The sequence below is a fragment of the Delphinapterus leucas genome, chromosome 10 (genome assembly GCF_059928025.1).
Source record: "Delphinapterus leucas isolate spDelLeu-1000000601 "Yukka" chromosome 10, BTC_Dleu_Yukka2, whole genome shotgun sequence".
NCBI lineage: Eukaryota > Metazoa > Chordata > Mammalia > Artiodactyla > Monodontidae > Delphinapterus > Delphinapterus leucas.
Window position 1 is genome coordinate 27,226,036 of NC_143138.1, and position 13,978 is coordinate 27,240,013.

Genomic DNA, 13,978 nt, shown 5'->3' on the forward strand with positions numbered 1-13,978 from the left:
GGAGATACTACCTAACTTCTAGCACTGTCTATTTCTCCTGATCTGTAATAATTTGTTAGAGTCTCCTGAGATTACATTAAGGATACAAACGAACAAACTACATGTACTTTCAGTTCCTTCTGGTAAAACTGAAATATGGAGGATGAAGACCCCTCTGGGTCAAAAACTGTTTGGAAGAGGGAAAAAGTAGAAGCAAAGTAGAAGTGAAGACCACCCCCCGCCCCCCCCCCCAGGGAGATAAACTGCACAAAAAATCTAGGTTTAGGTCTTTCTACTAGCAAGTGTTCAGCAGCTTCCCTAGCACAAAGCTCCTCTCAAAATTTTAAATCCAAGTGTTACATCCCTCATAATGTTCTTTCTCTAACTCTTAGTCTTACTTCTGTCTTTCTGCTATTCCTTTCCCCTTTATCTCCTTGTTTTGTCTTTTCTCTTCTTTTGCCACCACCTTTCATTTCCCTTTTCTTTGGGGCAAGGTGAGAGAATTATCTAGTACTCTCATAAGAGCAATGAATAAATATATCTGAAACCCAAACAGTGACAGCCACAAGCAGCACAAACCCCAAATAACGGACTTAACGTTTCCTGGGCAAAAGCCTGGTGGGTGGTAGGTATGCCACACAAAACCTTAAATTTGTAAGAAGATCCATGTTACTTTAGATGTAGTAGAAGGAGGAATATTTATTTTTGGTTTTGTGCATTTTGAGACATTTACATTTTAGCCAACATATCGTAAAGTCATTTTAAAAAATCAGTTTCTAAGAAGCAATGTTTCTAACACGATCTACCACATACTTTCTCTTTACAAGTTTTCCCCAAATAAGAAACTAATTTATAAATGATAATTTAACCACCTGGAAGTCTTAGTTCTAAAATCTGAATATAGAGTTAGGAAATTAAATAAGATTATTAATGGTTTATCTGTAGCAACAACTTGTTTTAGTAAAGAGAAGAGAGCAAGAATTCGCTACCACTTGAAAGATTTTCATCTAAATTTTTTTTTGTCCATGCAGCACAGCATGCGGGATCTTAGTTCCCCGACCAGGGATTGAACCCACAACCCCTGCAGTGGAAGCATGGAGTCCCAACATGCACTGTTTTTAGAAGTCCTCTTCTAAAAATTTGAACGTGATTTGAGTAGTACTTAAGGTTCTGTTGGGTTTTCACACAGTAAATGGTAGTTCTTTCATTAATTATCAAAGAACTTTCAAGTTTGAGGGAGTTTGAAGTTATCTTATGAAAGCTTCCCCTTTTCCACATCATTTCCCTCATTATTTTAATTCACATTTTAATTGAACTTTTTACAATTTTCAGGAGCTTTCTCACACATTCTATCTTTTCTTTTTGACAATATCACTACAGGGGCTGGGGCAGTTCAGGGATTATTTGCTTAATTATATACAAGAAAAAATGGGGGCACTGATGCCAATCCTTGATCCCAGAGGTCTCTCTGTTATCTCTGATGCATCTGGGTCCTCAATTTTTCACATTCTCTGAGAACTTATAGTGTTTTAAGATCTTTCTCCTCATTTATTAAGGCACAGTGAGTGGCTTAGACCGAATTGCATAGCAACCAATCAGCATATTTGCCTGGAATCTACATCTCCTAAACATGTTAGGCATTCCTACTATTCCGAAGAGGTTTTCTAAGAACTTTTGTCAGTGTCTCGGTGGTAGCTCCATCACTATACAGTTTGCAAATCTTGCTATGGGTGCAATGTTGGGGAAGTCCTTGTTTAATACAGCTAGCTGCTGGTGTGTGAGACCCCCCTTAGAGACCAGGTGCTTTCTAAACTGTTTCCCTCATTCAAAGAAAATGAAAAAAAAAAAAAAAAACAGGATGAACGCACACAGAGTCTTCCCCATTCTGCTTACTTGGTCGCTAGGATCATCTTTTTTCTTGCTGTCTGTTCTTTCTGTTCCATATGTTGTCTGGCAAGATGTTCTCCTACTGCTTTGGCTGGAAACTCTGTTTCACAAGTGTAGCCAAAATCTCTAGCCAAGTGTAACGCCTCCCCTGTTGGCAGACAATAAAAGTCAGTTTCTCACTAATGTCCAAATTCAACAAGAGGAACACATTCTCTTTCCTCAAGCCTTATTCCTGGTTGTGGTCATGTGGATCATTTTTCCTATTCATTCTAAATAATCCAAGGGAAAGGAGCTTTGGGGGTGGGGTGGGGTTAAGAAACATGGAGAAACAGAAGCTACTTACCAGGCAGGGGTATGTGGGAATTTGAGGGGGAAAATCAGAAGCACAGTCTAGGAGTTTTGATTCCCCTGGAGGCTCTGACCATTAGACCAGATGGACATCTGAGATCTTACACATGAATGCCCTGGGGGAAAAGCTCTATGGGCATGTCATTTTGTTGCTGCCCAACCTACAACCTATTCTCAATGTATCCTAAATATTCAGGTATATTTTCCAGGAGACCTATCAAAACACTGGCAAAAGGTCCACATACATTTTCAAAGAAGTGGGAACACTTTGGAAAGGGAAATAATTGAATTATATCAATTTCACAACATTATGTTGCTAAAGAGATTATACTGCCCAATTACAGTACTAGCGTTATCAGGCTTTATGGTGAGCCTCAGTACCTTTTAGTACTATGTATAGTACTTCTTCAGTACCTTATAAAAAATACAGTGCTTCTTAAGTACAGTATAATGATAAATAACTTTTGTTCTTTCACAAAATCTGAAAGAAATGGGTAAAAATGACTTATTGGCAAGGCAAGATTTGGCCATGGACTCCAGTTTGGAAAACAACAGTATTTTTAAAGCTCAATCAAGCCAATACTTACTTGACCATTAAAACTTTAAAAAAGCAAGCTCTCACTACATATATATTGAGCCCCTACTTCATTCAAGGCAAAGTGCTAGGGAGGAGTAAAGGATAAAAGGGCACCAAAGATTGTCCCTGTTTCTAGGAAGATGACAGTCGTATCAATGATAGTAGTCACAACAACAACAAATCCAGAAACACCTTAGTAGCACTTTATAAGTTAGATGCATCTACATAAGCATTATCTATAGTCTGTACGTGTTCATTGACATTATATTGATATTATATATCAATATATGTGTTGATATATAATATCAACACATATACGTGTGTATATATATATATATTTTTTTCCCTCTACTGTTTGTGCAATAGTAGGAGAAGTGAAACAGTGCAAACAGGAGGATGGCAGCGTGCCTCTTAAATTTTGTGTTAAAACCTGATTCTTGAGGATCTGGCCCATTTTAGGCAAACCTCACCGTGTGGTAGTTTTAAAAACAGTTTGAATGGAACAGCTGCTATTTACATTTACACTGACAGCCAGATCCTTCCTTCCCTTAGCTCTGTTTACTGCTTTCTCCTGCTTGCGACGTAACATTGTTACTGGATGTATAGCGATGCTACATCAAAAGAAGTGGCAAGTGAAGACACTCTGATGTGTGGTTAAAATGCCACAAAAGCTTTGTGTGTGAGGACCCAAGAATGAATTAATTAATGGATCCATGGATTAAAAGACACATGACATTCAGGAACAATGACAAATCTACAGTTCAATCCTGTACCACAGATATCTTAGAGTCAACGGGTTTAAGAAAAATAGAAAATCTTGGAGCAGAAAAGCATGTGAATAAGACTCTAGGGGATTTGACTGATTTGTGAAAATAAAGAACTACGAGCTTCTCTGTCTCTGTGGGGAGACGAAGTACCCACGTGAACAAGTAGGTGCAGTAATCTGGGGTGACAGAGTGATCCCTGGAGGGCTAGATCCCATATAGCAAACATGGCAGCTGCTGTCTCATTTCTGTGCACGATGAGGTGGGATGCCCCGTGGTGGCTGTTTTCCAGAGAGGATTTAAGCTCTTCCTTTATTTCAATGCACTGTGTCACCTGACAAACCAGGACCACCCCACCTCTGCTTCTTTACACCACTGAAGCAACACAGTAACTTTGGCAAATACGTCCATTGTACTTCATGTCATTCCAAAAATTACTGTTTTAGAAGTAGGATACATGGGGGATAGTTTGAGAGCTTGGACAGAATATTCTAAGTGCAAGGCTTTAGGCTCTCTATGCCAAGTAGTGATACCCCCCTTCCAAAAAAGGGGAAAACACTAAGCATTTTTCAATAGTAACAGCAGCAGTTAATGACTCATGTTGAGGACCTCTCTCTCAAAGAACCAACACAAGCAAAGTTACAGAATACGGGAAGAGCATAAAAAGAGAATTTGCTCTTTTGCAGGGCATTCATTTTTCACACTCAAAAGCAAAAGGTAAAAAACTAAAGGTAAATATTAGGAAACACTTACATGGCAATTATTGTTGAAGCCCAGAAATGGAAAGTTAGTGGAAAAAATGTTTTCTGAGGAAAGTGGATTGATCATTTTACTGAGATTCCGGGTTCCCACATTATTTTACCTGAAACAGGTCTAAATGCATTTTTAAAATAGAAATGAACACACCTAATTTCAACATTTTATCCGGTCATTAAGGATTTTTTCTCCTTTTAGAATTATTGTATTTTAGAAGAAAATGTACTTTAGACAACTGTAAATCAATATCTAAAACTAATTTGTACTAAAGGATACTTTTACGTTGTTATTCGCTAGACAATTCTCACCAACTGTCACTAAATTCATTGCCTTAGAAAGAATTTAGGTTTAACTTCTTATTGTAATACCCAATATTATTAAATGAAAGCAACAATTCATATTTGTTAAATTCCAGTCACATATCTGTGATTTCAATTTTAATTACATGTATGGAAAATAGCACGTTCAAATCTATTTCTGGGATTATTCTGAGAAGCACCTATTAGATAGCAAATTTGAGAATATTTTCAAATCTGGATGAGATATTTAAAAAGTTATAAAAAAAATATCAAGCTTCAGTAAACCGTAGAGCTGAAGGACAGGTTTAATATACCTGTTACAGGCTTCCAGAAAGGTTCTAAAAGGAGTGCACTCTGTAACACTATATATCATATAATCTACACTATAGGTAAGTGCCTTATAATGTGGTAGTTTCCCTATTTAACGAGGATTTTGTTTAAATACCAACACTTTGTTCCTCAAAGTGATAGTTTTGTTCCCCATTCCATACTCTGTGCTTACTACAGTACCCAATTCATAATAGGTACTTAGTAAACATTTGTTAAATGGAAAAGCTTTCAAATATTTTATTGGTTAATTATAACAATAATCTTGCGAGGCACCCCTTCCAAAGAATATAAATGAAAAACTAGAGCAAAAGAGAATTGCTAGAAAGAATGAAATATATAAAAAACCCGTTGAGTATATCATTGTATCAGTGGAGCCATTTAATAAAATAGATTATGCTTGAAGACAGTGTTTTTCAATCCTTGCTATTCCCATAACCTGGGAGTTTGTTTAATATGTGTGTATACAAGCATGTGTGCATACACACACACACACACACACCAGGGTTTCACCCCCTGTCATTCAATCTCTGGAGCCAGGGCATCTGCATTTTTTGTAAGCTCCTGACCTCATCTCAAGCCAAGGTTGTCCTAAGGTGAAGGGAAAGCATTATGTGGGGATGAAATATACACCTTCCCCCAAAACAAGGATTCTGTGGCTTATATCAATAAAAAAGAAAACAGGGCTTCCCTGGTGGCGCAGTGGTTAAGAGTCCGCCTGCCGATGCAGGGGACACAGGGTCGTGCCCCGGTCCGGGAAGATCCCATATGCCGCGGAGCGGCTGGGCCCGTGAGCCGTGGCCACTGAGCCTGCACGTCCGGAGCCTGTGCTCCACAACGGGAGAGGTCACAACAGTGAGAGGCCCGCGTACCGCAAAAAAACCCCAGTTACCATGGAGTTAATATTAAACTGTAAAGACCTCTGTCTATCTGGGTTCTTGCATACTGAGTTCTGCCTTATTTGGCTGATATAATACACACTCTAGAAACAAAAGTGGCTATGTGGTGGGGTAAAGGAGAGACACTGTTAGGGGAACAAAGTCATCAGTCGATTAAAAAAGTATATTTGTTTAAGGAGATTTAGTGTAAGATGAAACTTGCTTTTCATAACAGTAGGGGAAAATGGATTATCAATAAAAGATGTTGGGACAACTGGCTGGCCATCCGGGGAAAAAAAACAAGTAAAATTAGATCTATATCATACATCCAACAACAAAAAAAGTCCAGATGGATCAAAGATTTAAACATAAAATATAGATCCACAAAGTAATTAGAAGGTAACATGGGAGAAATATTTTATAATCTTGGGATAAAAAAGGACTTTCAAAATATTACAATAAAAATGAAAGGCCATGGAATAAAATATATGAGAAATATGATTATATCAATATAAAAAAGTTCTGCATGACAGATCTGAACAAATAAGCAACCAAACAAAAAACTCATAATAGTAAACAGACAAACCAGAGCCAGGGGTGGAGAGGCTTTGCAACTCATATCAGAGGCACACAGCCCATTTTCCTTATATACAATGAGCACTTACAAATGAATGAGAAAAATGTAAAACATTACCCTATTGGTACAAAGTAAGTGAACAGACAAAAAAGCTCATAAAATTCTCCTAAGAATATACTCAACCTCCTTCATAACAGAGGTAGTTTATTTTTTTTTCCACTCAAATTAGCAAAGATCAAAAAATTGATAGCACCCTGCTTGGGCTAGAGTATAGGGAAGTACTAACATATCAATGCTTCTTACCCCCATCACTGATAGAATTATAAATTTACAACCACAGTAAAGAGCAATCTTCCAGTAATCTTTTAAAATTACAAATGCAAATATCTTTTGACCCTGCAACACATTCTTAGGAATTTATTGAATAGATATACTTGCCTATCTGAAGAATTATTTATGTAAGTGTGAGGTTGCTTATTGTAGCATTATTAGTAATAGCCAAAGATTAAAAGCACCTATATGATATTTAGTAGGTCACTGGTTAAATAGATTATGATGCACTCAAACAACGGAATACTGTGCATGTTTAAAAGAATGAACAACTTGTAAAAACTGAAAATAAAACTAAGATAATGTGTGAAAAAATGTGTAGAACAGTGTGTATAGAGTGATATAATTTTTAAAATAAAAACCAAAACTATGCATACACATATATATACTTGGAAGGAAATAGAGAAACCAGTAACATTTGTTTCTTCCAGGAGGGGATCTAAATGGGGAATAGAGTGAAAAGGAGACATTTCACTATACACCCTTTGTAACTTTTGAATTTTTACCATCTAACGAATTACCTACTTAAAATTATATTAATTAAAAAGCAAAACTACTCTCTCAGTTCTTAGAAAGATTTCATCTAAACTCAAATACTTGTAAATTAAAACCTAAGCAATTCCAAAACTTTCATTACTATTCAGTAGGAGTTAGACATCATTAGGAATAATTACAATCTACCATTTTATTAGAACACCTACGAATTTTGACAAATGTAAACAATGGAGAAAAGCAGAAACTGAGTTTTGAGAAGTGCATTAGTTGGCATGAACTTTGAAAGAGAGAATAGTAGAAAAAAGAAAAAACCTAGGCAAGTAATGCAGAGACGTGCTTCTGAGGAAGCTTCGTGATTTGTAGGAGTGAGTAGCATGCTAGACCAAAGGGGCAAAGGCAGGACTGAGTCGAACAGGCTTGGATACATTTGTTTTTTTGTGCCAGAATAGGAGTAGGAATCCAAGCACACCACAAGCACACAGTCAGACACAAGGGCATATGTGCAATAGCCTATTTCCTCTTCCCTCTACATGTAAACACGTTTCTCCCTGAAAATGAATGAAACCATAAGATACAGGTCAGGGGAGCACTATTAGGAAGTAAGCGAATGATTTAAGAAGATTCCTCTGAGATGATGTCTATTTATCCATAATATTGTAAGATACTGAGATCAATTATTGAAAATTCTGATAGACATGAGTTCTCAGATATTAGACAACAATATTGAATTGTTACCTAATGATCAATTATCAAAGCAGGGTCTCTCGATAGAAACCATTCCATGACTTAGAATAAGAAATTTACAGATAATACCTATAAGTCTGAAAAAAAAAAGGCATTTTCCAAGAAAGACCTTAAAATGACTAACATAGACTGCACTAGCATTTACTTATTGAGTCCAATTCCACTGGCAGCTCTGAAATGCAAAGCTGTGCCCGAGAAGACATTGTCAATGCTAGAGTGTTTGTGTGCAAAAGGGGACACCAGGGTCCCCTATTGATTAGGCTCTTCCAGGTCATCGTGTGACTAAAGTGAGCACCAGTTAGAACTATTATAACAATATAACAAGGGGTCAATGTATTACCCTTTTAATATCACATACAGTTTTAGAAGAAAGCTGGAAACCTTTATCCCAGAGGAGGGACTTAGGTGGAAATGTGATGTCTGGAATGGCTGGTGAAGGAGTTATGTTGGGATGATGGTCCTTTCAGACCTACAGCCATGCTGTGCGTCCTCAGAGATTAGCCCTAAGCTCCACACACCCAGAGAAACCCACTCTGGTACCTGTGTGAAGACAAGGGGAATAGCACCTTTGTCCTAAATTCCGTGAGAAGAGCAAATAATGCTGAGTGTGCCCTGTGCGTGTATTATCACTGATACTTGGCAAAAGGATTTTGGCGTTTGAATCCTACAAGCCTCAAGTAGTGAACAATACCTCTTCCTAAATTAAAAAGCCATGGACTAATCGTACGAAGAAAACTTGCTCCCTAATATCTCGTTTATAGGAAAGCGTTCATTGTCAAGTTGATCGTTCTTTTCCCTGGTTTCTTGGAAATGCAATCATATAGGCTCAGGATTAAAGACAAAGAGGAAATAGCACCAAGTGATTGCATTCCTGTCTCCTACCTTAGGTTGATTTGGCTGAAGTGGAAGGAAAAGGTTTTGTAGGATAGTCTCCTAACTAACTAGATTGGCACCCTTTTGAAAGTACAAGAGACACTATTGATAATTATTCCAGAAAAACAGAAAGAACCAAGATTTAACGTCATCCTAACTTTGGGGGATTAAGTGGCAGCAGATGGTGCAACAGGATGTTAAAAACAGCTTGTACTATTGGATGCAAAAAAGCCCCACAAGCTTGCCCAGGATTCCTAGCAGCACGGATGTCCAATCCATGGTGAGAAACAGGCTCAGGAATTGATAACTTCTTTCTATTCCTTAGTTATATTGTTATAACTGTTGTAACTCTAACTATAAATACATAGTTAAATTCAGAAGTAGTTCAGCAATGCAACTGTTCAGAATCCACGCCACGAACATAAATCCGAGTGGAAAACACATGGTGATGTTGCAAACCAGAAGACCTGGGTTCTCCTCCTTGCTGCTCCCGTGATCCCGTGCAAAATGGTTAATCTCACTGCACCTTAGTTTTCTCATTTGAGAATAAAGATAACTAAAATTTATCGACACCAACTTTTTGCTGGGCACCCTGTGAACTGCTTTATAAACATTCTGATTTCACTCTGGCAACAACCTTATGAGGAGGGTACTATTATTAACACCCCTTTATAGGTAAGGACACTGATGCTCAGAGAGGTTGTGAGTCTTTCCCTAGAGCACACAGCTAGTAAGTGGCAGAAGTGGGTTCAAACAAGGTTATTTGGCTCCAGAAGCATACTCTTTAACCATGTGTGCTATGTCCCACTGCCTTAGACTACTCAATCTTCCATTTCCCTCCAGGGTTAAAGTTTTATGATCCTGAGTAAATTCTGCTATTAAGTAACACTATTGTTTAGGGAGAAAGAGACAAGAGAACAGGTACTAATTTTTATTAAGTGTCTCTTTGCCCCACTGTGTCAAGTGTTTAATGTAGCGAATGTATTTAATTCTACAAAAGACACACAAGGCAGATGTGGCAGAAATGGGAGCTGGACCGTCCAAGACTTGTCCTTTCTTTTATACTATAGAGTTGTTGCTGAGAAGATTCTGCCCAGCTAGACACTACATTTTCTGGTATATCTCATGCCTCTGGAATTAGGCATAGCCATGGGACTAGTTGTCATGGAATGTATACGGTAGCAACGTGGGCCAATTCCCGGCCAAGTGGGTTGGAAGCTGTGTCCTTTCACCATCGTGTCTTTCCTTATTGTGAGCTGAATGCATAGGGCTCCCAGGACCTAGAGGAGGGCATAGCTAGAGGTGGAAGTACTCTGGTCCCTGAATGAGACTAAGAGGAAGGAAGGGCCTGGGGGGGAGAAACACCCACATCATCTGTGAAGAGCGAGAAATAAGCTTCTATTGTGTTAAGCCACTGAAAATTTGGAAATTAACTGTTATAACAGCTAGCATTACCCTAAACATCCCAGATAGTGTGATCCTTATCTGTAAATTAGGAAAATGAAGCTCAGTCAGGTTAAGCAACCTGCCCAAAGTCAGCCAAATGGCAAAAGTGTTATTACTGGGGGCAGAGTTGGAGGTACTAGGCCAAGGGATGAGGTGAGATGTGCAGGACAGGGGCTGGGAGCTTACTTTAAAAAGAAAGGAAAGAAAGAAAGAAAGAAAGAAAGGAAAGAAAGAAAGAAAGAAAGAAAGGAAGAAAGAAAGAAAGAAAGAAAAAGAAAGAAAGAAAGAAAGAAAGAAGGAAGGAAGGAAGGAAGGAAGGAAGGAAGGAAGGAAGGAAGGAAGGAGAGAGAGAGAGAGGGAGGGAGGGAGGGAGGGAGGGAGCGGGGAGGGAGGAAGGAAGGAAGGAAGGAGGGAAAACTAAAGAAGGAGGCAAAAGGGACAAAAGGTTTAGATTTGAAAAGAGTGAATAGATGCCACACACAATATGCGTAAATGGTCCCCTTTCTTTTGCTGATGCATATTTATACCCTTCACTGCCCCAAACTGTTTTTTAAATATACATATAAACAGAACTTGATATCTGGTCACGACAAACTGAAAGCCAAGGCATTTATGTTTAAGGACTTAACTAGGCTTTTGGAACTCCTGGTGCTGCCTGAGAATGCTCTATGAGCCTTTGCAAGTCCCAGGAAAGCACCCCGCTCAAGTGAACAAAACTTCCCTCCAGCAACACTCCATAACTTTGGCCATCTTGGAAAACCTCAAGTGAGGTGGGAGAGATAGACAGGAATGACTCCTCATTCCTGCCATAATTGACCCCTTATACTTGTTTTAACAACCACCAACGTTGCAAAGATTGTTCTGGAATAAAATATAGAGGAAGCAGCTAATTGGTGATTCATAAATAATAAATATATAGCAAGAGTATTAGAGCTAAAACAATAATATTGGCCAAACTCTTTGAGTGTTTTCCAGATATAGAATTTCTTCCACTCTGGAAGAGTCTGGGATTATCCCAAGATCTCAGGAAGATCAGCGAATCAGTTAAGCAATTCTAATCCCCTGAATTTTCCAGGAAATGACAACTCTCTAATGTTATAGATACCAGAGTGGACAAAGGAGAAGTCATAGCAATGTGATTAACAAGGGAAAATAAAAAGAACTCCAGGCTTATGATACAGTGTGTACAAGAAGTTGTACCAACCATTAGTTGTATATCTAAACCCCATTAAATGAAGACATATGGGTAAAAAAGGAATATGATCTAGTATTACATTCAGTGGACTCTGAATTCAAATACTCATATCTCATTGTAGGTCAAATATATCTGTGCTACATGGACCAAAAAAAAATCCCCACTCTAAATATGTGCCTTACTAAAATGTTCACTTTTCAAACAACTTTATCTGGTGAAAAAAGCTAGTCAGTCTTGAGTTCTTCATCCCACTGGTTATTAGGCGCAATGCTATTTGTAACAGAAATGTTGTGAATAATTTAAATATTATAAATTTGCATGAAATAGCCCTCTCATAAATTCCTAAAATAGTCCCTAAAATAATGACTCTAATATGTCGATTTGACAACGATGCTAGAATGGCACTATTAGTAGAGTGACTCCACTTAAAAGAAATACAGGGGGAAATGATTATAAAATAATTAAAAACAAAATGATTGAAAACCCAAGGCAAATGTAGAAGCCTAGGAATATCACGATGAAACCACTGTGAGGTTAGTGACAAGGGTAGTTTTTGAAAACCATACCTTCATTTGCTAATTTCATTCCCTGTTATAAGGTACCTTACTATTCACTGATTGAATCTTGACAAAAGGTAAATCATGTCTGCATGGAGAGTCTAGCAGGGTCCCCATACACTACTCTTTCTTTGGGATTTTTATCAAAAGAGCATCAATGGCAAGGCTGTATTCAAAGCATCCCCACAAAGGGGCCGAGACAAGTACTAAAAAGTCGCAGAAGGTCGACCTTAAGGAGATTTATTTCCAAGTGTGGTCGAGGAGGAATAAAGCCAGTCAGAATTATCTTGTTCTCAAGTGCTGTACCAAAATGGGGAAGGATTGAACCATTGCTGGACTGAACCCCAGCAATGTCTTGGGTCATCAGGAAGATAAAAAGTTTCTAAATGATGAAAAAAATTAGTATTCTTTCCTACAGAACCTTAGGTTTATAAGAAAGCTGATGGACCATTTTTGACAATTGGAAATCTCATTTTAGAATTTCTGGAAAAAATTAATCTAAAATGTTACTGGCTCCCACAAAAATGTTTGATTGAGGGGCAAAAATATTACCAAAGACATGGTCGATTCAAGGTCTATGAATACCAACCAGTAACCATGGTAAAGTTTTAATTTACCAGCTAAAACGGTATAAGCAAAACAAGCTTGAAATAACTGAATCAAATCCATGTTAGCACAAAGAGGACAAAGGTCACACATATTAGGTTCTCCTCTTGTCCTAAGACCACTTGTAGTTTTTCAAACCATGGGTCATGACCCATGACTCAACAATGAGTCTTGAAATAAATTTAGTGGGTTTACAATCAGCATTTTAAAAGAATACAAAAATATGGAATAGAATAACAATACCAGAGAACATAGTACATAGTAGTGAAACTTAAGATGCATGTGTGTGTGTGTATGTGTGTGTGTGAGAGAGAGAGAATGCACACATTTGAGGGTCATAATGTAACATGTGGGGAGTTGAGGAATGCAAAAGGTCCCTTTGCCCCTAAATCTCATTTCCTCAGTTCCATCAGAATGCCTGGAATTCAACAATAAAATATTTATTTCTCTACACCATGAATATTTGGGACATTTCAAAAGCATCCAGTTAAAGTGAGATGTATCTGAGAAGGATACAGTCTTAAGTTCCATCAGCCAAGGCTGATGTGACACCTCTGTGAGCATCCATCAATGATTCCCACACAGGGTGCTCTGGTGTTTTGGGCTAACGTAAAAATCAATAAGAAGAATTCTGAATATACCCTTTTAGGGTTCTTCAGGTTTTACTGGATAGACATTCACAGACACCTTGGATAAAGGTCTCTCTTAGGGCCTTTACTTTTCACACCAGTTACATGAAAAGTATCTCAAGGAACATTTAAGTCAATGATCCTTAAACCTCATTATACATCAGGGGGTGTTTTTGAAAATGTAGATACCTATGCCATACCCCCGGAGATTGCATTTCAAGTGGTTTGGGAATGGGGCCCAGGCCCATGATTTTACTGTGGAATTGGGTTTGAGAACCAATCATGTTCTACGATTCATATGATTCTTGAATCCACTCTTATATTTTGAACATATTTTGTTCTTTTGTTAGATAGCTATAATTTTCATGATGTTTTCACTTAAATTAAGCAGGAATCTGTCTCTCTTTAGAATCAATCCATGAGTCATTTTTTTCTACTTTGCTCTTCCTTTAGTACGCCCAGCCCCCATGGATGGATTATGGGTCAACTCCCTTTACCATATGCCAGCTCTTAGTATTCATGCACACAGCAAACAGCACAAGATATATAACATAGTAACAGTTAACACTTATTAAATGTTCATGACCAATAATACTATTGTGGTTGTTATCATTATTACAATTAGGGAGTAAAGCAAAGATACCTGTTAATAGCAAAATCAGGGACTTCCCTGGTGGCCCAGTGGGTAAGACTCTGCACTCCCAATGCAGA

The 13,978-nt window shown here is 38.0% G+C and overlaps 1 protein-coding gene across 1 annotated transcript in view; it reads right to left on the reverse strand.

The window, feature by feature from the left end:
- TFAP2D (transcription factor AP-2 delta) overlaps nt 1–13,978 on the reverse strand; it is a 54,715-nt gene that overhangs the window by 24,650 nt on the left and 16,087 nt on the right. The window contains exon 5 of the mRNA XM_022581465.2: nt 1,873–2,014. Within this exon, the coding sequence (XP_022437173.2) occupies nt 1,873–2,014 (142 nt within the window). The remainder of the gene's footprint in view (nt 1–1,872; nt 2,015–13,978) is intronic.